This window comes from Narcine bancroftii, chromosome 2 (genome assembly GCF_036971445.1).
Source record: "Narcine bancroftii isolate sNarBan1 chromosome 2, sNarBan1.hap1, whole genome shotgun sequence".
In the NCBI taxonomy this organism is placed as follows: Eukaryota; Metazoa; Chordata; class Chondrichthyes; order Torpediniformes; family Narcinidae; genus Narcine; species Narcine bancroftii.
Window position 1 is genome coordinate 86,449,603 of NC_091470.1, and position 26,931 is coordinate 86,476,533.

The window sequence follows — 26,931 nt, forward strand, 5'->3', positions numbered from 1 at the left end:
GGGAGAAAGTCTCAGGCTATCCAACCTCTCCTTAGAATTCAAGCCCACCAGTCCCAGTAGCGTTTACTTCACCCTTCCAACTTCGCAATAGCTTTGCTGTTTTAGTTTGTAAATAGCTTTACTGTGGGCAACAGGCTGACAGAAAAACAAAAGTATTAACATCTGAACCAAACCAGATGATTCAGGATAGACAGATTATAATGTTATGAAATAAACTGAATTCACTCAAGCTCATGAGAAAGAGTAATGCTGAGGATGTGAAGGGAGGGGAGAACTTCACAAAAGAGGCAAACTGGTGAACTAAGGGTAGACAAGTCTTCTGGCCCAGATCGAATACATCCCAGGTTACTGAAAGAAATGGTGGAAATCAGAGCAGATGTATATGTGGTAATTTACCAAAAATGGCCTGGACAAGTCCTGGAAGATTGAAAGGGAGGAAAAGAAATGTAACTGTAAGGAATGAACTTAACGTCTGTCACAACCCACAAAATACCGGAGGAACTCAAAGAGTCAGGTCATTTCCATGGAAGGCTACAGATAGACAACATTAAGGGCGGTAACCCTTCATCGGGAAAGATTCCTGGGACCTTGTACTTGTATCTCTTCTTTCTCTCTTTGGCTTGGCTTTGCGGAAGAAGATTTATGGAGGGGTATGTCCACGTCTGCTGCAGGCTCGTTGGTGACTGATAAGTCCGATGCGGGACAGGCAGGCACGGATGCAGTGATTGCAAGGGAAAATTGGTTGGTTGGGGTTGGGTTTTTCCTCCTTTGTCTTTTGTCAGTGAGGTGGGCTCTGCGGTCTTCTTCAAAGGATGTTGCAGCCCGCCGAACTGTGAGGCGCCAAGATGCACGGTTGGAGGCGATATCAGCCCACTGGCGGTGGTCAATGTGGCAGGCACCAAGAGATTTCTTTAAGCAGTCCTTGTACCTCTTCTTTGGTGCACCTCTGTCTCGGTGGCCAGTGGAGAGCTCGCCATATAACACGATCTTGGGAAGGCGATGGTCCTCCATTCTGGAGACGTGACCCACCCAGCGCAGTTGGGTCTTCAGCAGCATGGATTCTATGCTTGCGGACTCTGCCAGCTCGAGTACTTTGATGTTGGTGATGAAGTCATTCCAATGAATGTTGAGGAAGGAGCGGAGACAGTGCTGATGGAAGCGTTCGAGGAGCCGTAGGTGATGCCGGTAGAGGACCCATGATTCAGAGCCGAACAGGAGCGGCTGAACGGCTCTGTACATGCTGATTTTCGTGTGTTTCTTCAGGTGGTTGTTTTTCCACACACTTTTGTGTAGTCTTCCAAAGGTGCTGTTTGCCTTGGCGAGTCTGTTGTCTATCTCTTTGTCGATCCTTGCATCAGATGAAATGGTGCAGCCGAGGAAGGTAAACTGGTTGACCGTTTTGAGTTCTATGTGCCCGATAGAGATGTGGGGGGGGTTGGTAGTCATGGTGGGGAGCTGGCTGATGGAGGACCTCCGTTTTCTTCAGGCTGACTTCCAGGACAAACATTTTGGCAGTTTCCGCAAAACAGGACGTCATGCGCTGGAGAGCTGGCTCTGAATGGGCAACTAAAGCGGCATCGTCTGCAAAGAGTAATTCACGGACAAGTTGCTCTTGTGTCTTGGTGTGAGCTTGCAGGCGGCTCAGATTGAAGAGACTGCCATCCGTGCGGTACCAGATGTAAACAGTGTCTTCATTGTTGAGGTCTTTCATGGCTTGTTTCAGCATCATGCTGAAGAAGATAGTAAAGAGGGTTGGTGCGAGGACGCAGCCTTGCTTCACACCGTTGTCAATGGAGAAGGGTTCGGAGAGCTCATTGCTGTATCTGACCCGACCTTGTTGGTTTTCGTGCAGTTGGATAACCATGTTGAGGAACTTGGGGGAACTTGTATAGTGATCAGCATAAAGCAGTCATAGACGCTGTGGTGATTCTACGGCCAGTTCAAAAGTCAGCTCGTTCAGTGATTATTTCTTGATTAAACAAATTTTGTACTTTGCCGCATACAAGTTGCTTCATGCCTCAGAAGCTTAGCAATTGATGGACCAAACTAAAATGAGAAAGTGCTGGAAATACTTAGCAGCGTCAGGGAGTAAACCTTTCACGTCAAGAAGTCTTTGTCCAATTGGAAAAAGCAAACTCCTGCTTCTCACCGAGGGATAAAAAGTTTAGAAATTGCTGTTAAATAAGCAATAAAATATCATTTAAACACCTACAATTGGATAATTATGTTTTCTATCTGTTGTGTGAGGGAAAATAAATTTGGGAGGTCCAAAAGACAGTGAGTCTGAACACAGGCTGATTATAACACACACTTAGGGATTAAAAGACAGTCTCACTGATCGCTGCCGTTCTCAGTCCCCCAGCCCGCTTAGCTATTTGGGTGAATATTCCCAGGTCTCTGTGATCTCACAGCTGCCACAGGTATGTCCACTTGAGGATGGCCCCCCACTCCCTGATGCTTCCCCATTCTATAGGGCCCTCATGGCAGGTCTGGGACTATGTGGTCTCACATACGGAGGAGGACATGTGTAATAGGTGTCAGCCTCCTCACTCCCATCGCTGTCTATCCACATGTCCCCATCTCCTGACCACATGTCAAGCCCATCCCCTCGTCGGGCAATGGCCTGGACCTTAACCGGGTCTAACTGCCAGCCGGACTGGTGAGCCGCACGCAGGTATTGCACTTTAAGTAGCTTACAGGCCACTACGTCTCTTTAATCTTGAGTCTGTGGCTTGGGCATGGGCAGCCTGTACTGCCTCCTGCAAGGCACAGCGGCCTTGCTGGAATGCCTCCATCTCCCTATCTCTGTGCTCTCTTTTGGTCTTTGCATTGGTGTCGCAGGAGAAATGCTAGCAGGCAAAAGGCACCCCTCTGACACTCCTTAATCTTTGGGATCCCCGACTTCTTGAGGAGGGACACCACTCAATGTCCCATTTTCCCACCACGTGGGACCAGGTGCTTGGACCAGTCTACTGGCTTACCGTGGGGTGTCAGCATGATCGCCAAGCTCCTAAACCTTTCACTATCATTGATCCACCTGGGGATGCTATCCTTGCTGCCTGCACTGGCTCTCCTGCCCCGATTCCAAAACATCTCCCTCATGCCTGTGATCAGTTGAGTCTCTAAGGGTCCTGCTCTCAATGCCAATTATTGGTTGATGGGTCCAAGAACAGCAAATCTGAACACAGGCTGATTATAACAGTGATCTTTATACAGAGGCACAGGAAGGTCGCAACAGGGATAATAGACACTCACACAACACAATTGCATTGGACATAACAGGTGCCCAATGCAACCACCCAAAGAAAAATAAGAATCAAATCCTACCACCCCTTGATACAGTGCAGGCCCAGCTCTTTACTTCACCGAACTCGGCTTACAATAAGGTTAATCTCTACGCATACCATACTACAGCTCCCCACCCTTTGTCAATGCACACATTACCAATGATTCTCCAACCTCCCTCACAGTTCACAACCTGGAGTGGACCTAGGGTTCGTCCCAAGGGAAGGAAAGAGGCAGATTGTTCACACATGGAGGGCTTTATAGTGCGATCGGCTGGAGAGTCCGGCCCACATATGGGTTAGGTGATTAAAGGGGCCAATGGTCAGTTGTGCGCAAATCAGTAGATGGAGCTTGACCTTGAATGGCAGGTGAGGTGACTTCTGTTTAGGTGTCTGCTGGTATCTTACACTATCTGATTACTTTATTGCAAAACTTTAGCCTCAAGTTACTAAATCCAAGTTTTCATTCAGTTGTAAATGAAATTTAAAAAGAAGCGGGAGATGCTGTAAAATCCAAAATGAGAGCAGGAAGTGTAGGAAAAGCCAACAGGTCAAGTCGAGGAGTTCATCAGCAGCTTATTCCCAGACTTGCCTCATCTCACTCCACCAGAGAAAGCCATTGTGACCTCTATATCCCTCCCTAATCCTCCCTATAACTTCATCCCTCCCCTTAGGAGTGGCAGGGTTGGTGTAGGGGTTAGTGCAAAGCCTTTGCAGTACCAGAGATCAAGACCATGCCTCAAATCCCACGCTGTATGTAAGGAGTTTTTATGTTCTCCCCATATCTGTGTGGGTTTTCTCCGGGAAGCTCCGGTTTCCTCCCACCGTTCAAAACATGTAAATTGGGTAGCACAGGCTCTTGGGCCAAAATGGTCTGTTACTGTGCTGTATGTCTAAATTTAAAAATAAATTAAAATTTCCCCCCCATAACGTCATCGTTCCCCTTTCCCCATAACGTCGTCCCTTCCCTTTCCCCTATAACATCATCTCTCCCCTTTCCCTATAACCTCTTCCCTCCCCTTTCCCCTATAATGTCATCCCTCCCCTTTCCCTATAATGTTGTCCCTCCCCTTTCTCCTATAATGTCATCCCTCCCCTTTCCCCTATAACGTCATCCCTCCCCTTTCCCCCATCCGGAAAGCATTAACATCGACTGCTCTGGCTTTTGTTAAACAACCCCCCACCCCTACATCTTCCCACATCAGCTTCCTCCCCGGCTCTGTCTCTCGCTTTTCCCTCTGTCTCCCTTTGCATAGACAAAATCAATTCTCGGTGAAACACGAAAAGGCTGCAGAGGCTGTGATTGTAGTAAAAACACTGAAATGCTGGAAGAACTCAGCTGGTCTTTTCAGCATCTGTAGGAGACAAAGATATATTGCCAATGTTTCAGGCCTGAGCTCTTTTTCAAGAGGTGTTGATCCTCCACTTTACGGGTGGTCTCACTCTGGCCGTGCGTGAGACCATGTACAGAAATGTCGGCAAGGGAATGGGATGGAGAATTGAAATGGGTGGCCACTGGGCCAAAATCAATTCTCATCCCTTATCATATCCAGTTAACAACTTGTGTTGTCTGCTGTCCTCCCCAGCCAGCACTGTTGTGAGATTTCCTGTTTTTTTTGCTTATTCTTTGCCTTTTCCTTGAAGAAGGGATCAAGCCTGAAACGTCAGCAATATATCCTTAGGCCTTTTCATGTCAGGCCTCCACTTGGAGGCTGGCAACAAGAGAGTATCTAAAACTTAAAACTTACTTTTCAGACAGCAGCCCTAAAAGGCTGCTCCACATCCCATTCATCTCCAGAGGCACCTCGTAGTGCCCTCCGGATCCGATGGAGGTGGGGCGACTGGTGCCGTAGCATTACCCGTCATAAATACGCGGTTCTGGTTCCCAGAACAGTTCCAGCTGCGTGGGGGAATTATGGGTAGGGAAGATGGCAATTGCCCTGCTGCATTTTGAAGTACAGAGAGAGCTCTGAAGACCGAAGCGGCTTGGTGTGGCTGTCCCAGCCCGCACTGGCTGCCCCTGACAACTTACACGGCTCCCGCTGCCGCGACAGCTCCCACCCGCCACCCCGTCTTTTGGAGGGAGGGGGTGAGAGGGGAGATGGGTCACGAGCTGACGGCATAATCAGCCCACCCCTAACCAACCGCTTGCAGAGGCTGTATATTCAGGTCAGGCAGCAGAGTGCAGCGCTCCACCGATTATCCTTCCCTGAGAAGGGTTGGATTCAGCATCTCGGAGCTGCCGCAGCACATTCAGAAAGGTACGCCTTTAAAAGGCAAAGAACCTCCGCCTTTACAGATGGGAGTTTACCCTGCTTGAAAATGCCTTCTGTCTCCTATGGAAGCTGCTGAAGTTCCTCCAGCATTTTGGGGTGTTTTTGCCACAACTACAGTGTCTGCGGACTTTCATATTTCACTTCAACTAGCAGCGTGATCACTGATTACAAAGGATGTCAAAGATTAGATGGAGAAGACAGGAGAATGGAGTTGAAAGGAAGAATACATCAACCCTGATTCAAATGGCGGAGCAGATACGGTGGGCTGAATAGCCAATTTCGGCTCCTAACTCTGATGGTCCAAGGGGCTTTTTTTGAACAGTTCACCTCTATATTAAAGTATCCCACTAAATGTCAGGAAGAGATTTTACCGAGGGAGGTCTGAAAGCATTATCTGCTTCTGGCTATATCTAGCATTGAATGTAAGCAGTTACTAAGTACATCTGAACACAATTGCAATTCTATTTTTATCCTTCAGTAAATGAGGGCCAAAAAGACATCAACATTTGAATGTGTTTGGTTCCTGGAAACCAAATGACTTATTGTATGTTGATTCAGGAGGAGTGATGGCAGTGAAGGGGAAATACAGGACAACTTCGACTATCCAAAATCTTCATTTAGGTCAAATTTTTAAAAAATCCAGATAAATGAGGATATCTGAAACAAATCAGAAATCCTCACATCCAATTTTTTTTTAAAAAATCCAGATAAATGAGCATATCCAACACAAATCAGAAATCTTAATTTATCTGAAATTTTTTTTGGACCGAACTGACTTCACGGGTTGAAAAAAAAAATTTACTCAACATAAAATTAGAACAACCGACTCAACAATCTCAACCTTCCCTACCTCACATCCATTTCCTACCTGTAATGAGGTGACCGGAACTGAACACTATCTTCCAAGTGTTCAAAGTTGTGATTACAAATAAAAATCGCCATTGCGGGCCAGCAATGATTTGGGGGAACATATAATGATGAATGCACAGAGAAGGACGCAGCACAATAAAGAAAAAAAATGCATGAAATTGCAGAACAAAGATGTCATTGGGCTGTGACAGAGTGATGTTCAGATAGGGACTGTCTGTAAGGAGTAAAAAGACAAAATGCTGGGGAAACTCAGCAGGTCAGATAGAGTCTTTTGTATGGCAAAGACATGACTAATGTTTCAGGCTTGAGCTCTTCATCAAGGTTATGAGGCCATCAAACCTCGATGAAGGGCTCAAGCCCGAAATGTCGGTTATGCATCTTTATCTTTGCCATATAAAAGGACACTGTCCGACCTGCTGTGTTTTCCCAGCATTTTGTCTTTTTACTTCAAACACAGTGTCTACCGGCTTTCGTGTTTTACTTCTGCCTGCAAGCGTTTTGACGTTCAAGCCATGAACCTCGAAAAAAGTGAAGGAAGAACCCTGGATCTGCCCGAACTCATGGCTTTATATCCACTCAGACACATCATGTTGTGGCAGTGAGAGGAAGCAGTTGAGACTTAGAAATTTACCTTTTGCGCTGGGTGTAAAGTTTTGTGGCCAATACACAAATGTGCTGGAGAAACTCAGCAGGTTGCACAGCATCAATAGGAGGCCTGCGCCCTGTGTCAGATATGCTCAGATGGCCTTGAGCACTTCCCCAGAGGTCATGAATTCCTGTTTATCATTGTAACAGGGTTAGAAGTGGGAAGGGCAAAAGGTCTTTAATGGGGAGAAGCAGTCTCTCACTCCCTCCCTGCCTCCTCTGGTAAAAGCCACTGTGCCTGCCGTGCGATTAGACTCATTTGCTTTGTTTGAGAAACCAGCATGTTGAATATAGAGTATACTGACGTGCAGCCACTCCAGAGCCGGGCACAGGAACGTGATGTCTGGAGAATTGAAAACGCATTGCTATTAGCTGCCATTGTACCGGCGATGACTAAATGCCGCCCCTCCCGCACCCAAGTCCGGGCTGAACCAGCCTGACTGCGGAGCTGAGAAGGGCAGCCTGTGCCTGAACTTCCTTTCTCATCCTGGAATAACTCTGCCCAGTTTCAGTGGGGAACAGAGCATGCACATGGGTGGGGGGGGTTGTTGTTGAGGTGAACTCTTGAGTTATCTCTGCTGCAATTCCCCATTTACCTCAACAAACTCTGACTCTCCCTTTGCTTTGTGAGTATCCGCTGCAGGCCATGGATAACACAATGGGTCACCCGGTGAAGATAAGTCAGGAGCGAGTTTTTTTCTCCCGCTCCTTGCACATAATCTCTCTCCTTGAACTTTGCGGGCTTCAGACATGAACGTTGCTGCCACTTCAGGGCGAAATAAAGCATGCAATTGTTCAGAGGGTTGCCAGCACCCCTTCTGAGGTCTGGTTCACCCAATGGTAGCGCTGGCCAGAGCTCACCGAGCACAGCTCCAGCACCTCACCCGGCCACTCTGGGCTGGCATCTCAGCGAACCAGTTCGGGGCTGCTCCGGCACCTCGCTTCAATGTGGGATCACTGGGCAAAATGGCCGTTTTCCTGACCCATAATCCCCTAGGCAGCTGGATCCTCTCTTTGTTTCCCTGGTGCTGGCACTGGCAGTACAGCCCAAACTGCATGGGGGATTATGGGTCAGGAAGAAGGCCATTTTTCCCATTGATCCCGCATTGAGCAAGGTGCCAAAGTGACCCCGATGAGATGCTGGCCTGGAGCAGCCTGGTGAGGTGCTGGAGCGGCGCTCCAGGGCATTCAAGTGAGCCCTGGCAGCACTGCACCCCTAGGATGGAGATTCATTGTTGGCCGAGGGACTTGGGCAAGGCGAGGACAGTGGTGCCCTAGCTGCCATACCCTAGATACGCCTGTGCATAGTAGTGAGCGCAATGCTGTTACAGCTCCAGCGATTGGGATCAGGATTCAAATCCCACGCTGTCTGTAAGGAGTTTGTATGTTCTCCCCATGTCTGCGTTGATTTTCCCCAGGGGGAAATCTGAAAGTCCATGCCACCTGATAAAATAACAAATAATGAGCTGTATATTAAGAAGATAAACAATAACAAAATTCTTGTCACCTCTCTATATATGGATATCTTTCTCCAAGTGCTTCACACCTAATACCTAGCTTTTCCGAAATGGTAGCAATTTTACTTTTAGATATTGGACCATTGCAGCAGGCCAACAGCCCAGTCCCAAGAAGGATGTTTGTTCTTCAGGCACACACACACAAAAAGCCACAGCCTGGGGCTTTTGGAAAAGTTAAAGTAGGTTGCAGGACAGGTCATTTCCTGCTGATTCCACAAATCCTGGCCAATGTCTTGCGTAACACAGTTATTTATCCACTTGAGGAACATCTTAGTTGCGGCAATGAGAAGATGAGGGCATCAAAAGAAATGCCTTATTCTTTGCAAGTTACAAGTGCTCTCCTGAACTCCTTCCATGGAATTTTGTTGTTTGGCTCGATGTACATTTTCACCAACTGCATTATTTACATGCAATTGTCTGTATCCTTCTGAATATTTTTTTTTGTAGCTAGTGAAAAGGACAAGGAAACAGTGGAAGAATTAATTGCTGCATTTCACATCACTTCAATGGTCTCCCATTTGGAGAATGAGTGTTTATTAAAGAAACAATAAAGTGGCAATTCATTCAGACATCAATAAATAATTCATTTGAGTGCTTGAACTGGTCTATTAATTTTGCTAATATTGAGTCAACGATCCCATTGATTGTTATCAGCAATGCTACATCCATTTGATGGCTCTACAATTCTCCAAAGAAACTACTTGACAGACCATTGCCACCTCTGTTAACTTCTTTTAAGACATACATGCAGTCCTCTAATTCATTTATGACAGGAAGTTGCAAAGACTGCAAAACTCCTTCGGAAAATTTTGCCTTGAAGTTGCAGTGCCAGTGGGTCAGAGATTTTTCACAGCTCAGAAGCAGGTCATTCGGCCAAACTTTTCCTTGCTCAGTGAGTGGTCCACTGAAGCTCGTTCCATTTTCCTGCTTCTGGCCCATATCCCTTGAAACTTTGCCTATCCAGGCGCCCACCGAAGTGTCTTTTGAAGTTACAGTGGTCCATGCCCTCTATTACCTCCTCTGGCAGCTCGTTCCACCCCACCCACCACCCTCTGTTCCCCTCGGGCTCCTTTTAAATCTTCCCCCTCTCACCTTAATATCCTGGGAAAGACACTGTGACTATATACCTTATCTACGCCCCTAATGATTTCATAAATGACAAAAAGATCCCCCACTCCTACGCTTCAGGGAGAAAAATCCCATCCTATCCAGCCTCTCTTTATAACTCAAGATCTCCAGTCTTGGCATTATTTTCATCACTCTTTCCAGCTCACTCATTTCTTAGTTGAACTTGTGTGCCACGTTATTCAATTTCAATATTAAGTAAAAAAGCAAATTGTAGTGATGAATCATCAATTTTCCTTCATCTTTGAGTGTGACATGCATACACACTACAGGCCAGACACATTCAAAGATTACTCGTGTTGAAGAAGGCGTTTTCATCTGTGTGAGATCCATGACCACATTACTGAAAAACCAAATTTCTTCAAGTGTTGCCTGTGTTTCTGTGCAGTTTTCAGTTCCTCTTCACTGCAGCTTCTCACTGCATTTTAAGCTTTCAATAGATTTTTTTTTAATTTAGACATATAGCACGGTTACAGGCTATTTCAGTCCACGAGCTCGTACCACCAAGTGACACTCCCCGGTACCTTTCGAACTGTGGCAAAACCCACGCAGACACGGGGAGAATGTGCAAACTCCTTACAGACAGCGCGGAACGGGAACCGCCGGTCCCATTCACTGGCGCTGTACCGCCGTTGCGCTAACCGCTACACCGACCATGCCACCCGCTTGCTTTGCCTGGTGCCCTGGCTAAAATGTCTGCAGCCTAGGCATTTGTCTGTGCAGCTCCTGGAACTCGAATCCCAGCTGCTTGATCTGCTCCACTTGGGCGGATAATTCTTGGTGACGGATGATTTGTCCTGCATGATTATCTTCAGTCCAGTTTGTTCACTTTCCCAATCTGGAGGACAATGAGAGGAACGGAATTCGAATGACAGGCAAAAGGACCTGAGGGGACCCATCCGTATCGGCTGTGTTGGAAGTATTGGCCGTACATTTTTGCAGGCATACATGCTCTTCGACCGGGGTGCTTTTGCGTTGTCACATCCCCGTTTACCATTTGGTTTGCATGGGCCCGTTTACTCTGACTGCCCCAATTGCTCTTCCCCTGCAGCTGAGCCTGCCAAATAGGGCTCAGTCGTGGCATTGCCAGATTGCAGGGAACATCAGCAGCAGGCTTCGGATCCGGCTGTCTCAGTCAAACCACGACCGTATCCCCTGAAGTCGTCTCCTCCTGCTCCGCTGGCATCCAACCCAACTTTTAGAAACTTTCAAAAACGACTGAAACTCGAGTTAACAATAAATTAGAAGTTTAAAAAAAAGCTAAACAAAACTCATGTGATTGGTATTTATGACCACATTCACCTTAACCAATGTAATTTTACTTCATTGAGAATATAAGTTACGTTCCCTGCAAGATCATTGAAAGATCGTTTCGCTAATTAAAATTGAAGATGATTTCATTTTGAAAAATCATTTTTTATGATATAATGATGATAGATTTTAATGGCCTAAAATCATTAAAAAATACAGGATGGAACAGTCTTTCTTTGGCTTGGCTTCGCGGACGAAGATTTATGGAGGGGGTAAAAAGTCCACGTCAGTTGCAGGCTCGTTTGTGGCTGACAAGTCCGATGCGGGACAGGCAGACACGATTGCAGCGGTTGCAAGGGAAAATTGGTTGGTTGGGGTTGGGTGTTGGGTTTTTCCTCCTTTGCCTTTTGTCAGTGAGGTGGGCTCTGCGGTCTTCTTCAAAGGAGGTTGCTGCCCGCCAAACTGTGAGGCGCCACGATGCACGGTTTGAGGCGTTATCAGCCCACTGGCGGTGGTCAATGTGGCAGGCACCAAGAGATTTCTTTAGGCAGTCCTTGTACCTTTTCTTTGGTGCACCTCTGTCACGGTGGCCAGTGGAGAGCTCGCCATATAACACAATCTTGGGAAGGCGATGGTCCTCCATTCTGGAGACGTGACCCATCCAGCGCAGCTGGATCTTCAGCAGCGTGGACTCGATGCTGTCGACCTCTGCCATCTCGAGTACTTCGACGTTAGGGGTGTAAGCGCTCCAATGGATGTTGAGGATGGAGCGGAGACAACGCTGGTGGAAGCGTTCTAGGAGCCGTAGGTGGTGCCGGTAGAGGACCCATGATTCGGAGCCGAACAGGAGTGTGGGTATGACAACGGCTCTGTATACGCTTATCTTTGTGAGGTTTTTCAGTTGGTTGTTTTTCCAGACTCTTTTGTGTAGTCTTCCAAAGGCGCTATTTGCCTTGGCGAGTCTGTTGTCTATCTCATTGTCGATCCTTGCATCTGATGAAATGGTGCAGCCGAGATAGGTAAACTGGTTGACCGTTTTGAGTTTTGTGTGCCCGATGGAGATGTGGGGGGGCTGGTAGTCATGGTGGGGAGCTGGCTGATGGAGGACCTCAGTTTTCTTTAGGCTGACTTCCAGGCCAAACATTTTGGCAGTTTCCGCAAAGCAGGACGTCAAGCGCTGAAGAGCTGGCTCTGAATGGGCAACTAAAGCGGCATCGTCTGCAAAGAGTAGTTCACGGACAAGTTTCTCTTGTGTCTTGGTGTGAGCTTGCAGGCGCCTCAGATTGAAGAGACTGCCATCCGTGCGGTACCGGATGTAAACAGCGTCTTCATTGTTGGGGTCTTTCATGGCTTGGTTCAGCATCATGCTGAAGAAGATTGAAAAGAGGGTTGGTGCGAGAACACAGCCTTGCTTCACGCCATTGTTAATGGAGAAGGGTTCAGAGAGCTCATTGCTGTATCTGACCCGACCTTGTTGTTTTTCGTGCAGTTGGATAATCATGTTGAGGAACTTTGGGGGACATCCGATGCGCTCTAGTATTTGCCAAAGCCCTTTCCTGCTCACAGTGTCGAAGGCTTTGGTGAGGTCAACAAAGGTGATGTAGAGTCCTTTGTTTTGTTCTCTGCACTTTTCTTGGAGCTGTCTGAGGGCAAAGACCATGTCAGTGGTTCCTCTGTTTGCGCGAAAGCCGCACTGTGATTCTGGGAGAATATTCTCGGCGACACTAGGTATTATTCTATTTAGTAGAATCCTAGCGAAGATTTTGCCTGCAATGGAGAGCAACGTGATTCCCCTGTAGTTTGAGCAGTCTGATTTCTCGCCTTTGTTTTTGTACAGGGTGATGATGGTGGCATCACGAAGATCCTGAGGCAGTTTACCTTGGTCCCAACAAAGCTTGAAAAACTCATGCAGTTTGGCATGCAGAGTTTTGCCGCCAGCCTTCCAGACTTCTGGGGGGATTCCATCCATACCTGCTGCTTTGCCACTTTTCAATTGTTCGATTGCCTTATATGTCTCATCCAGGGTGGGAACCTCATCCAGCTCTAGCCTTAGGGGCTGTTGAGGGAGCTGGAGCAGGGCGGAATCTTGGACTGAGCGGTTGAACTGAAAAGAGATTGGAAGTGTTCTGACCATCGGTTGAGGATGGAGATCTTGTCGCTGAGGAGGACTTTGCCGTCTGAGCTGCGCAGCGGGCTTTGGACTTGGGGTGAGGGGCCGTACACAGCCTTTAGAGCCTCGTAGAAACCCCTGAAGTCGCCAATGTCCGCGCTGAGCTGGGTTCGTTTGGCGAGGCTAGTCCACCACTCATTTTGGATCTCCCGGAGTTTGCGCTGAAGATGGCTGCATGCGCGACGGAAGGCTTGTTTCTTCTCTGGACAGGACGGCTTTGTAAGGTGAGCCTGGTGGGCAGCTCGCTTCTTTGCCAGCAGCTCCTGGATTTCCTGGCTGTTTTCGTCAAACCAGTCCTTGTTTTTCCTGGAGGAGAAGCCCAGTACCTCTTCAGTGGATTGCAGTATGGTAGTCTTCAACTGATCCCAGAGGGTTTCAGGGGACGGGTCCGTGAGGCGGGTTGCAACGTCGAGCTTTGCTTTGAGGTTTGCCTGGAAGTTTCCTCTCGCTTCGTCTGACTGCAGGTTTCCAACATTGAACCTCTTTCTGGGGGCTTTATTGTTCCTGGGCTTTGGCTTGAAGTGAAGGTTGAGCTTGCAGCGAACCAGCCAATGGTCAGTGTGGCATTCCGCGCTAGGCATGACCCTGGTGTGGAGCACATCTTGTTTGTCACTTTCTCGCACCAGTATGTAGTCCAGGAGGTGCCAGTGTTTGGATCGGGGATGCATCCAGGTGGTCTTAAGGCTGTCCCTCTGCTGAAAAAGGGTGTTTGTAATGACAAGTCGCTGTTCTGCGCAGAGCTCCAACAGGAGGCGCCCATTGTCGTTGCACTTGCCGACGCCATGCTTGCCCAGGATTCCTGGCCAGGTTTCTAAGTCTTTGCCGACACGAGCGTTGAAGTCGCCCAGGATGACAACCTTGTCGGCTGTAGGGGTACGTTGGATGAGGTTGCGCAGGTCGGTGTAGAACTTGTTCTTTTCTGCTGGTTCCGCCTGGAGGGTTGGAGCATAGACACTGATGAGGGTGATGTGACGCTTGTTTTGAAGTGGGAGTCGCATGGACATGATTCGGTCCGAGAGGCCTGTCGGAAGGTTTTCGAGTTTGGAGGCAATGAAGCTCTTGACCATGAAGCCTACACCAGATAGGCCAGACCAGTAGAGTGTGTAGCCCGCGCCGCGTTCTTGGAGGCTGCCTACATCTGCCAGGCGGACTTCACTGAGAGCGGCTATGTCGATGTCAAGTCTGAGGAGTTCATGTGCAATGAGGGCAGACCGACGTTCAGGTCCGTGGCTGTCAGCCTTGTCTAGCATGGTTCTGATGTTCCAGCATGCTAGCTTGAGTTTGTGAGCATCTTTTGAGGGGGAGGACGTGGAAGGGGAGGACGTGGAGGGGGAGGACGTGGAGGGGGAGGACGTGGACCTGTCCTCGGGCCTGCGCAAAGGAGCTTTTAGGTGGAGTGCAGTGCGCGCAGTACTGGCCCCACCCTTTACACCCATGGTTCGTGTGCCGTGGCCAAGCAAGCTGGGACGTGGCAGCGAGGTCCTTGGGTCGTAGGTTTTATATCGGAGTGGCCTTCTCCTATGCAGGTTTCTTACCCGGGCTGGAGGGGCCTGCCTCCCCTCCTAGGTCGGTCCATACTGCCCGGACCAGGGCCGAGGCCGCCGCAGTTCACCCTGTGCCTGGATTGGGGCCGCCGCCTCCCACTCTCTGCCCGGATCGGGGCCTTCGCCTGCCCCACTCGACCGAGGCTGGGGCCGCCGTCTCCCCCTTGCTCCTGCCCGGATCGGGGCCGCCGCCGTCTACCCTTCGCCCGGACCGGGGCCGGGGCCGCTGCTGCTCTCCCTGTGCCCGGACTGGGGCCGCCGCCTCCCACTCCCTGTCCGGACCGGGGCCTCCGCCTGCCTCACTCGAGTGAGGAACAGTCTTTAAACTCAGAGAAACCAGCAAGTTATTCACCCTCCTGTCATCCACCATCACTCACACTCCTGACCACCACCGCCCCCCCCAAACTCACCCCCCTGACATCCCTATCACTCGGTCCCCTGGCATCCCTGTTGCTCACACCTCTGACGCCCCCTGACACCACTCTCCACTCACCTCCCTGACGCTACTTCCCACTCACTTTCCAGGCACCACTCCCTACTCAACTCCCTGACTCCACTCCCCACTCAACTCCCTGACACCACTCTCCACTCACTTCCCTGACACTAGTCCCCACTCACCTTCCTGACGCTACTCCCCACTCACCTCCCTGATGCTACTCCCCACTCACTTCCTTGGCACCACTCTCTACTCACCTCCCTGACACACCCCATCACTCACCTCCCTGACTCCCTCGATACCCCGTCACCCACATCCCTGACACTTCCTGACTCATCCCCCCCGATGCCCCCGTTACTCACCCCACTGACACACACCCCACTCAGCCGCCTGGCAATCCCCAACCTCAGCTTCTTGAGATCTTCACTCCTCCCCAACCCCAAAAACACCCTTCATGACCAATACTCCAGCCTGCTCACATGCTCACCTCTTTGACTTGCTTCCTGCACCATCTCGGTCATTGTGGGGATAATGCGGGGGCGATCCATTTGCTCTTTGCCCCATGCATGTATCTCATGCAGATTGGAATGATGAGCAGGGTCCAGAGAAAAGGTAGTTGGTCAGATGCTGGCCTGAGATCTGTGAGGAGGCGAGGGTTTATTCATTTTTGGGAGAGTTACTGCTCATCCCTCACTAGCCTTGTGAAGGTGGATGAAAGCCACCACTTTGAACTGCTGCCATCACCCTGGTGATGTTTGCTGCAGGGATGCAGCACCCAGTCTCGATGAAGGGTCACAAGTTGGAGTCGCGTGCGGCTTGGAGAGGTATCTGCGGGTGCTCCCTCTGCTCAGTGGATGAGACAGCGGTTTGTGCGAGGTTACCAGAGTAGCCCGAGCCAGGCAGCTGCCGCACGCTCAATCATCTCATGCTGGTGGGGGAATGGGCCTTGGGGTGAGGGCGCAGACGCAAGGCTTATGGAGTGTGTCCCATCTCACTCCTGACCTGCACCTTGCAATTGGCAGAAAAGCCTCGAGATCTGCTCTTCATGCGGCTGGTCCGGTTGAGTTTCTGGTCAGTGTGCTCACCTCTCTGGGGATATTGATGGTAGTTGATTTGAAAATGATTATGCCATTAAATGTCGAGGGAGGGTAGTTCCACAAACTCCTGTTGAAAGTGATCATTGCCTCGGCATTTAGGTGGTGGGAACGTTACTCGGCGCTCACCAGTCCAGCAATGAATGATGTTGAGGTCCCGCTGTTTGCAGCCAGGGGCTGCCTCATTTGATGCATGAGCGGGGAATCACCAGCAAAGCATCTCAGAGAAGGAAAGTCATTGATTATGATGTTGGGCCTAAAAGTTGCACTGAGGAACTTCTGCTCTGATATCACAGACGGGGGCAGGGGGCGACTGGCCTGAGCAACAACAACTATTATGTGGGTATGGTTCTGACCAATGGAGGTCGGATTCCCATTCTTTTGCCAAGGCTCCTTGATCCTGTAGCCTTTCAAATTCTCCCTTGATGCCAAGGGAATTCCCTTTTCCTTTCACCCCTGGAACCCTGTCTGATTTCTAGACCAGGGCTCTGAGGAATGTCTGGAGCTGAGTGGTCCTAGCAAATCCAGATGATAGTGAGTAGGAGGCCCTTGCCAGCGTTCTCGGTCACATCTCCCATCGCTTTGCTATGGTCGAGAGTAGACTGATTGAAAAGAAGTTATCTAAATTAGAATTCTTGTATTTAAGAGGCTGAGCTTCCAGGTTTCTTATTCAGAGTTCGACGATTCTTTCAAGTGGTAATTTACCTCTGTGTACCAAGTTCAAGTTAAAAATATCTTTTCAATTCAGCTTTTATTGTTCCAGTTTAAAACTTGCCAAGATATTGTCTTCACTGCTCATGACCATCTGTAAATGAATGCTTTACACTGTGTTTGTCTGGAATGTTCTCTCAGGATCAGCCGCAGGAACAGAAATTTGTCCTGTTGGATCGCCCAGGCTTGCTAAAAAGATCTGGTCTTTCTCCCTATAACAGAGTCTGGGCTTTCAGTGAAATTGCTTTCATATATGGAGTATTATCTGCAAGTCATATAATTAATCTAATTGAGTGTTCTTTTACTTCTCTTTCTGCAGAGTGTCGAAATGAGAGGCTTTTAAGAAGGGAATTTGCTGGTTGTCAAATCAAGGGGAAGCTTTATTTGGGGGAAAAGAGTGCTGTAAGAAATTTGAGGAGCTGATCTTACTGCTGGCAACAATGCTTTGAGGGAGAGAAAGACAGAAACTCATTCACCTTGGCACAGCTCCCAAAAGCATGCCAGCCCCTGTCCTGTGAACGGCTGCTGTGGAGTGCAGAGAGAGCTGACCAGCTGAAGATGCGGCCATGGACCAACTCCTGGCGATGGATTATGTTGATCCTCCTGGCCTGGGGGACTTTGTTGTTCTACATCGGCGGGCATTTAGTGCGAGACAGCGACCAACCCGATCGCTCCAGCAGAGAACTGTCCAAGATCCTGGCTAAACTGGAACGCTTGAAGCAACAAAATGAAGATCTGCGGAGGATGGCAGAGTCTCTAAGGTGGGTGAATGAGGGCTGGGGGGTGGGGTGGGGAGGGGTGGGGGTGGGGAAGAGATCTGGCAGCTTCGAAGACTTACACAGGGCATGTTGCATACATTTGGTTTGAAAGGTGGGAGAGCGCCTTTAGTAGATATATATTGTAAGAAATATCTTTTTGCAGAAATGTTTATAACTGCTTGTTAATGATAATAGGTCTATTGTCATACACATTGTACAATGTACATATGCACCAAAAGTACTTCTTGCTGAATCTGTGTAAAGAATAACTATCAGAGTAAACTAATTGAATTAATTTAAAAGAGGTATTTTGTAAAAAAAAACCTACAAAACTAATAAAAGTGACCACATAATAAATAATGCATTGAATTATGGATAATAAATATTCATTTATCCTGGTGCAAAAGAAGGTGGTGTTTCAATAGTGCAGGCGGTCCTTTTGAGGGGTCGGAGCAATGTAACAAGGGGAGGTTCAAGACCTGATAGCCGTTGAAACTAGAGTTACTGGTTTTCAGCCTAGTCCCTTTCAAACTGCAGCACCTGGGTAGCCCTCCTGGGAAATGGGTACGATTACTGGGGCAAGGGTCCAGCACCTTTCGAATCACAAGGGGATTGACTCATTAAATTGCTAACCCGGCGTTTTAAGAGGGATCCAGCTCCCCGGCGATGACATGGTGAATGACGCATCACTCACTCACTGGAAGTACTTCTGGGCGTCCGGTGACGCCTGATGGCAAGTGCGCCATTTTTTTGTTCAAGTCGGCTGTGGATGAGATCTGGATAAGTAACTGGGTTTCCTGACTACCTCTTAGGTAGGTTAGGGACCCAGTTGGGTCCCGATGGGCTTGACCTGGTTCGGACCCTTTCTAACTGCCGCATAACTGGAGCGCTAACCAGGAAATCTGCCTGGCTAACCCCATTTTACATGGTAGTTTGAAAGGGCCTAGAGAAGAGGTTGCAACCAGAGTAGATCTTCAGAGATGTTGACACCCAGGAACTTGAAGTTTTTTACATGCAGGAGGTGCAAAATGTTCGGCCTTAAATAAGTGCCACTGGATTGTATTGGCCAAGTCGCAGCAGGTGAAATTCAGTGTGAGAGCATAAGAGGTCATTCACTTTGGATCACAAAAGCATCGTTTTACTTCATGGTGATGGTAGAGGACAGTGGCAAGGTTCAAGGTCAAGGTTCCTTTTATTGCCATGTAATAATGCAGAAAAATATACAGCAGTAGACTTCAACTTTTGTCCGCTATCAGGCAAACAAAGAGTCAGCTTGACCATTTCCCAGCGCCTCTGACAATAAGTGAAGGAGAAGCAAAAGAGAGTCCCTTCAGAGACATTGAGTGCCCGTGGATTCGCCTCCAGTGCTCTGTCAGCCTCTGAAGCTGCTCAGACTCCTGTTCAATCCATCGGCCATCTGAGCTCCAGATTAATTTCAATATGTTTATTAACACTGAAATTGAAATACAGAGTAAAAGTCAAAAAGATCCACTACACTTAAACATATCATTTCATCCAAGGTACCCCACATTTTAATCAAACAGATTATATTGCATTGATATTTTACTATTTTATTATTTAAAAAAAAGGAAAATATAAACCCACTAGCAAGAAAGAAGCTGTTTGGCCAGAAAAAAAAAACAGAATTCTTCTCAGAGTGATAAATGACCTAATTAGTCAACATTTCTACCTTCACAACACATCAAAGATTATAAAAGTAACTCAAAAAATGTTTTAAAATTTACATTCAAATCAGAAATGAGCATCTAATCTCCTTTACCTTTAAACAATGCATGACATCACGTGTTGAGGCAGGGTAATCTCCCTCCATCTGAGCAACACCGCCCGCCTGGCCGCAAAAGAAATAGAAGCTAATACACAAGCAAAAAGCTCCCAAAGAACTCCAGATCCAAACCTCTGGCACAATCAAGAGGCCCTCAAGCCCTATAGCCCTTGGGGAGCCTTTCTTGCCCTCAAATCCCTGTCCCCATACCTGGTCTCCAGCAGCCCACAGCCGGTGTGTGCCCTTCGGCCACTGAGTCCCTCAGAGGTATGCTGCTGTGGTCCCCCTTCCCTGTAGCACCGTCTCTTGTGCTTCTCCCTCTCTGATTCTGGTGGTGTGAGCAGCTCCTTTAACACCGTTTCGAGTCTATATGGAGCCGTCACCCTCATGACCAGGCAGAAGGGCCCTGTGGTATAGCACCCTATCTCTGCTCCCTGCTTTCCCGGCTCTGCACTGCTACCGTTACAGCAGCTCAGATTCAGAGTTCGGATTTTCAGATTTCAGATTTATTTTCAGAATCCATTCATGACATCACATACATCCCTGAGATTCTTTCTTCTGACAGCCCCACCAATTGTTTTCATCTAATGTAAAAATGGACAGTTAATGTTGGCATTATAAAATATAAGGAAGCTGTGCTCAGAGAATTATCACCAGGGTCTGGGCCCCATGATGATAATAAGGAGGCGGCAGATGGATGAAATGTTGGTTTGGACTCAGCTGGAGGACTGTGTACAGTTCTGGTCACCACATGGTACGAAGAGCACGACTGCAGTGCAAAAGAGAATTTGATGTGGAGTGCCAAATGCTTCTGATAATCCACGTGGGGCGATCAAAAGAAGCTCGTGGCACTTATTTAAGGCCGAACATTTTGCAATATAAGAAATGTGAGAAATGTTATCAATTGAAATATCATTCCTTATTTTAAGTAGCTTTGGAATACAAGGATTTCATTTATTTGTGCAGAGTTTGGTCAGATCTTGGGATAGAACCATTCAGAGCAGGCCATTTGAAGGAAAGTGATATTCCCGGAAGGGAAGATTTAATCACGGCTTAGCGGTGTGAAACTGATGAACATTACAAGGTGTGTCGAGTCCGTATTTAAAAGAAGAGAGGTCGGAGAGTTTATCCGGTGAGCATCTCTTTCCCCTTGTGGGGCCAATTCAGAATGTCGGGCTCAGCTTGTCCAGAGTAAAATCAAGGAGCCCTCTTTTCAACAATGGGACTCCTTGACAGCTGTAAAGGCCAAATTGCACAATCACTAGAGAATGCGGGTTTGTATTTCAAGAGTGAAGTTGAGGATTTGGGAGCAGGGAGCATGTGAATGGAATTAATGGATACCCATGGATTTGAGTGACTGCTCTCATTTCTCTATTGTCCGAAGTGCTTTGCCCCAAAAATGGTGACATGGAATGTGAATTGTTTGTTGCAACGTCAGCGTCGATGGAGAATGAATTTACAAAATGACTAGATTCTTTACTGGGCACACAAAATGTCTTTCAATCATTGGTAATTGATCACGGACGAGATGACTTGCGTCTCAGTTGATGGTACTAAAATGGGCATCTCTTGAGCGAGTGAGTCACAACACATGGTAGCTTGCTGACAGATCACCTGAATGAAAGAAGGATTTCCAGTGTGTGGCTTCGTTGGCGTTTATCATCCCAAAAGGAATATTGGGAAGTTCATCGAATTAGTGTTCCATTTTATGAAGTAAATGCTTATCCACAAGACAAAGGGATTTATTGAGGGCAGGTTAGTTATGGCTAATTAGAATGAATTGGATTGTGTGAGTGAGGGCCGGTTAGTTATGGCTAATCAGAATGAATTGGATTGTGTGAGTGAGCGCCGGTTAGTTATGGCTAATTAAAATGAATTGGATTGTGTGAGTGAGGGCAGGTTAGTTATGGCTAATCAGAATGAATGAAATTGTATGAGTGAGGGCCGGTTAGTTATGGCTAATCAGAATGAATTGGATTGTGTGAGTGAGGGCCGGTTAGTATGGCTAATTAGAATGAATTGGATTGTGTGAGTGAGGGCCGGTTAATTATGGCTAATTAGAATGAATTGGATTGTGTGAGTGAGGGCCGGTTAGTTGTGGCTAATCAAAATGAATTGGATTGTGTGAGTGAGGGCCGGTTAGTTATGGCTAATCAGAATGAATTAGATTGTGTGAGTGAGGGCCAGTTAGTTATGGCTAATTAGAATGAATTGGATTGTGTGAGTGAGGGCCGGTTAGTTATGGCTAATTAGAATGAATTGGATTGTGTGAGTGAGGGCCGGTTAGTTATGGCTAATCATGATGAATTGGATTGTGTGTGTGAGGGCCGGTTAGTTATGACTAATTAGAATGAATTGGATTGTGTGACCGAGGGCCGGTTAGTTATGACTAATTAGAATGAATTGGATTGTGTAAGTGAGGGCCGGTTAGTTATGGCTAATTAGAATGAATTGGATTGTGTGAGTGAGGGCCGGTTAGTTATGCCGAATTAGAATGAATTGGATTGTGTGAGTGAGGGCCAGTTAGTTATGGCTAATTGGAATAAATTGGATTGTGTGAGTGAGGGCCGGTTAGTTATGGCTAATTAGAATGAATTCGATTGTGTGATTGAGGGCAGGTTAGTTATGACTAATTAGAATGAATTGGATTGTGTGAGTGAGGGCCGGTTAGTTATGGCTAATTAGAATGAATTGTATTGTGTGAGTGATGGCCGGTTAGTTATGCCTAATTAGAATGAAATGGATTGTGTGAGTGAGGGCCGGTTAGTTATGATTAATTAGAATGAATTGGATTGTGTGAGTGATGGCCGGTTAGTTATCGCTAATTAGAATGAAATGGATTGTGTGAGTGAGGGCTGGTTAGTTATGATTAATTAGAATGAATTGGATTGTGTGAGTGAGGGCCGGTTAGTTATGGCTAATCAGAATGAATTAGATTGTGTGAGTGAGGGCCAGTTAGTTATGGCTAATTAGAATGAATTGGATTGTGTGAGTGAGGGCCGGTTAGTTATGGCTAATCAGAATGAATTAGATTGTGTGAGTGAGGGCCGGTTAGTTATGGCTAATTAGAATGAATTGGATTGTGTGAGTGAGGGCCGGTTAGTTATGGTTAATTAGAATGAATTGGATTGTGTGAGTGAGGGCCGGTTAGTTATGGCTAATCAGAATGAATTAGATTGTGTGAGTGAGGGCCGGTTAGTTATGGCTAATTAGAATGAAATGGATTGTGAGAGTGAGGGACGGTTAGTTATGGCTCATCAGAATGAATTAGATTGTGTGAGTGAGGGCCAGTTAGTTATGGCTAATTAGAATGAGTTGGATTGTGTGAGTTAGGGCCGGTTAGTTATGGCTAATTAGAATGTATTGGATTGTGTGAGTGAGGGCCGGTTAGTTATGGCTAATTAGAATGAATTGGATTGTGTGAGTGAGGGCCGGTTAGTTATGGCTAATCAGAATGAATTAGATTGTGTGAGTGAGGGACGGTTAGTTATGGCTAATTAGAATGAATTGGATTGTGTGAGTGAGGGCCGGTTAGTTATGGCTAATTAGAATGAATTAGATTGTGTGATTGAGGGCCAGTTAGTTATGGCTAATTAGAATGAATTGGATTGTGTGAGTGAGGGCCGGTTAGTTATGGCTAATCAGAATGAATTAGATTGTGTGAGTGAGGGCCAGTTAGTTATGGCTAATTAGAATGAATTGGATTGTGTGAGTGAGGGCCGGTTAGTTATGACTAATTAGAATGAATTGGTTTGTGTGAGTGAGGGCCGGTTAGTTATGGCTAATCATGATGAATTAGATTGTGTGAGTGAGGGCCGGTTAGTTATGACTAATTAGAATGAATTGGATTGTGTGAGTGAGGGCCGGTTAGTTATGACTAATTAGAATGAATTGGATTGTATGAGTGAGGGCCGGTTAGTTATGACTAATTAGAATGAATTGAATTGTGTGAGTGAGGGCCGGTTAGTTATGGCTAATTAGAATGAATTGGATTGTGTGACTGAGGGCCTGTTAGTTATGACTAATTAGAATGAATTGGATTGTGTGAGTGAGGGCCGGTTAGTTATGGCTAATTAGAATGAATTGAATTGCGTGAGTTAGGGCCGGTTAGTTATGACTAATTAGAATGAATTGGATTGTGCGAGTGAGGGCCGGTTAGTTATGGCTAATTAGAATGAATTGGATTGTGTGACTGAGGGCAGTTAGTTATGACTAATTAGAATGAATTGGATTGTGTGAGTGAGGGCCGGTTAGTTATGGCTAATCATGATGAATTAGATTGTGTGAGTGAGGGCCGGTTAGTTATGACTAATTAGAATGAATTGGATTGTGTGACTGAGGGCCGGTTAGTTATGACTAATTAGAATGAATTGGATTGTGTGAGTAAGGGCCGGTTAGTTATGGCTAATTAGAATGAATTGGATTGTGCGAGTGAGGGCCGGTTAGTTATGACTAATTAGAATGAATTGGATTGTGTGACTGAGGGCCAGTTAGTTATGACTAATTAGAATGAATTGGATTGTGTGAGTGAGGGCCTGTTAGTTATGGCTAATCATGATGAATTAGATTGTGTGAGTGAGGGCCGGTTAGTTATGACTAATTAGAATGAATTGGATTATGTGACTGAGGGCCGGTTAGTTATGGCTAATTAAAATGAATTGAATTGCGTGAGTTAAGGCCGGATAGTTATGACTAATTAGAATGAATTGGATTGTGTGAGTGAGGGCCGGTTAGTTATGGCTAATTAGAAAGAATTGGATTGTGTGATTGAGGGCTGGTTAGTTATGACTAATTAGAATGAATTGGATTGTGTGACTGAGGGCCGGTTAGTTATGACTAATTAGAATGAATTGGATTGTGTGAGTAAGGGCCGGTTAGTTATGGCTAATTAGAATGAATTGGATTGTGCGAGTGAGGGCCGGTTAGTTATGACTAATTAGAATGAATTGGATTGTGTGACTGAGGGCCAGTTAGTTATGACTAATTAGAATGAATTGGATTGTGTGAGTGAGGGCCTGTTAGTTATGGCTAATCATGATGAATTAGATTGTGTGAGTGAGGGCCGGTTAGTTATGACTAATTAGAATGAATTGGATTATGTGACTGAGGGCCGGTTAGTTATGGCTAATTAAAATGATTTGAATTGCGTGAGTTAAGGCCGGATAGTTATGACTAATTAGAATGAATTGGATTTAGTGAGTGAGGGCCGGTTAGTTATGACTAATTAGAATTAATTGGATTGTGTGAGTGAGGGCCGGTTAGTTATGGCTAATCAGAATAAATTAGATTGTGTGAGTGAGGGCTGGTTAGTTATGGCTACTTAGAATGAATTGGATTGTTTGAGTGAGGGCCGGTTAGTTATGGCTAATCAGAATGAATTGGATTGTGTGAGTGAGGGCCGGTTAGTTATGGCTAATTAGAATGAATTGGATTGTGTGAGTGAGGGCTGGTTAGTTATGACTAATTAGAATGAATTGGATTGTGTGAGTGAGGGCCGGTTAGTTATGACTAATTAGAATGAATTGGATTCTGTGAGTGAAGGCCGGTTAGTTATGGCTAATCAGAATGAATTAGATTGTGTGAGTGAGGGCCGGTTAGTTATGGCTAATCAGAATGAATTGGATTGTGTGAGTGAGGGCCGGTTAGTTATGGCTTATCATGATGAATTGGATTGTGTGAGTGAGGGCCGGTTAGTTATGAATAATCAGAATGAATTGGATTGTGTGAGTGACGGCCGGTTAGTTTTGGCTAATTAGAATGAATTGAATTGTGTGAGTGAGGGCCGGTTAGTTATGGCTAATTAGGATGATTTGGATTGTGTGAGTGAGGGCCGGTTAGTTATTGCTAATTAGAATGAATTGGATTGTGTGAGCGAGGGCTGGTTAGTTATGGCTAATTAGAATGAATTAGATTGTGTGAGTGAGGGCCGGTTAGTTATGGCTAATTAGAATGAATTGGATTGTGTGAGTGAGGGCCGGTTAGTTATGACTAATTAGAATGAATTGGATTGTGTGAGTGAGGGCCGGTTAGTTATGACTAATTAGAATGAATTGGATTGTGTGAGTAAGGGCCGGTTAGTTATGGCTAATTAGAATGAATTGGATTGTGCGAGTGAGGGCCGATTAGTTATGACTAATTAGAATGAATTGGATTGTGTGACTGAGGGCCGGTTAGTTATGACTAATTAGAATGAATTGGATTGTGTGAGTGAGGGCCTGTTAGTCATGGCTAATCATGATGAATTAGATTGTGTGAGTGAGGGCCGGTTAGTTATGACTTATTAGAATGAATTGGATTATGTGACTAGGGCCGGTTAGTTATGACTGTTTAGAATGAATTGGATTGTGTGAGTGAGGGCCGGTTAGTTATGGCTAATTAAAATGTAGTGAATTGCGTGAGTTAGGGCCGGTTAGTTATGACTAATTAGAATGAATTGGATTGTGTGACTGAGGGCCGGTTAGTTATGACTAATTAGAATGAATTGGATTGTGTGAGTAAGGGCCCGTTAGTTATGGCTAATTAGAATGAATTGGATTGTGCGAGTGAGGGCCTGTTAGTTATGACTAATTAGAATGAATTGGATTGTGTGACTGAGGGCCAGTTAGTTATGACTAATTAGAATGAATTGGATTGTGTGAGTGAGGGCCGGTTAGTTTTGGCTAATCATGATGAATTGGATTGTGTGAGTGAGGGCCGGTTAGTTATGACTAATCAGAATGAATTGGATTGTGTGAGTGACGGCCGGTTAGTTTTGGCTAATTAGAATGAATTGAATTGTGTGAGTGAGGGCCGGTTAGTTATGGCTAATTAGGATGATTTGGATTGTGTGAGCGAGCGCCGGTTAGTAATTGCTAATTAGAATGAATTGGATTGTGTGAGCGAGAGCTGGTTAGTTATGGCTAATTAGAATGAATTAGATTGTGTGAGTGAGGGCCGGTTAGTTATGGCTAATTAGAATGAATTGGATTGTTTGAGTGAGGGCCGGTTAGTTATGGCTAATTAGAATGAATTGGATTGTGTGAGTGAGGGCTGGTTAGTTATGACTAATTAGAATGAATTGGATTGTGTGAGTGAGGGCCGGTTAGTTATGGCTAATTAAAATGAATTGAATTGCGTGAGTTAAGGCCGGATAGTTATGACTAATTAGAATGAATTGGATTGTGTGAGTGAGGGCCGGTTAGTTATGGCTAATTAGAATGAATTGGATTGTGTGATTGAGGGCTGGTTAGTTATGACGAATTAGAATGAATTGGATTGTGTGAGTGAGGGCCGGTTAGTTATGACTAATTAGAATTAATTGGATTGTGTGAGTGAGGGCCGGTTAGTTATGGCTAATTAGAATGAATGGGGTTTTTGAGTGAAGGCCGGTTAGTTATGACTAATCAGAATTAATTAGATTGTGTGAGTGAGGGCTGGTTAGTTATGGCTACTTAGAATGAATTGGATTGTTTGAGTGAGGGCCGGTTA

At 46.4% G+C, this 26,931-nt stretch overlaps 1 protein-coding gene across 20 annotated transcripts in view; it reads left to right on the forward strand.

The window, feature by feature from the left end:
- Positions 1–26,931, forward strand: part of LOC138753859 (alpha-(1,6)-fucosyltransferase) — an 852,902-nt gene that overhangs the window by 586,307 nt on the left and 239,664 nt on the right. For all 20 annotated transcript variants that reach the window (XR_011351465.1, XR_011351466.1, XR_011351467.1 and 17 more), the window contains one exon: positions 17,243–17,684. Coding sequence is in view for 17 of the 20 variants with exons in the window: in XM_069917380.1 (XP_069773481.1) it covers positions 17,482–17,684 (203 nt within the window). In the remaining 3 variants the exon portion in view is untranslated. The remainder of the gene's footprint in view (positions 1–17,242; positions 17,685–26,931) is intronic.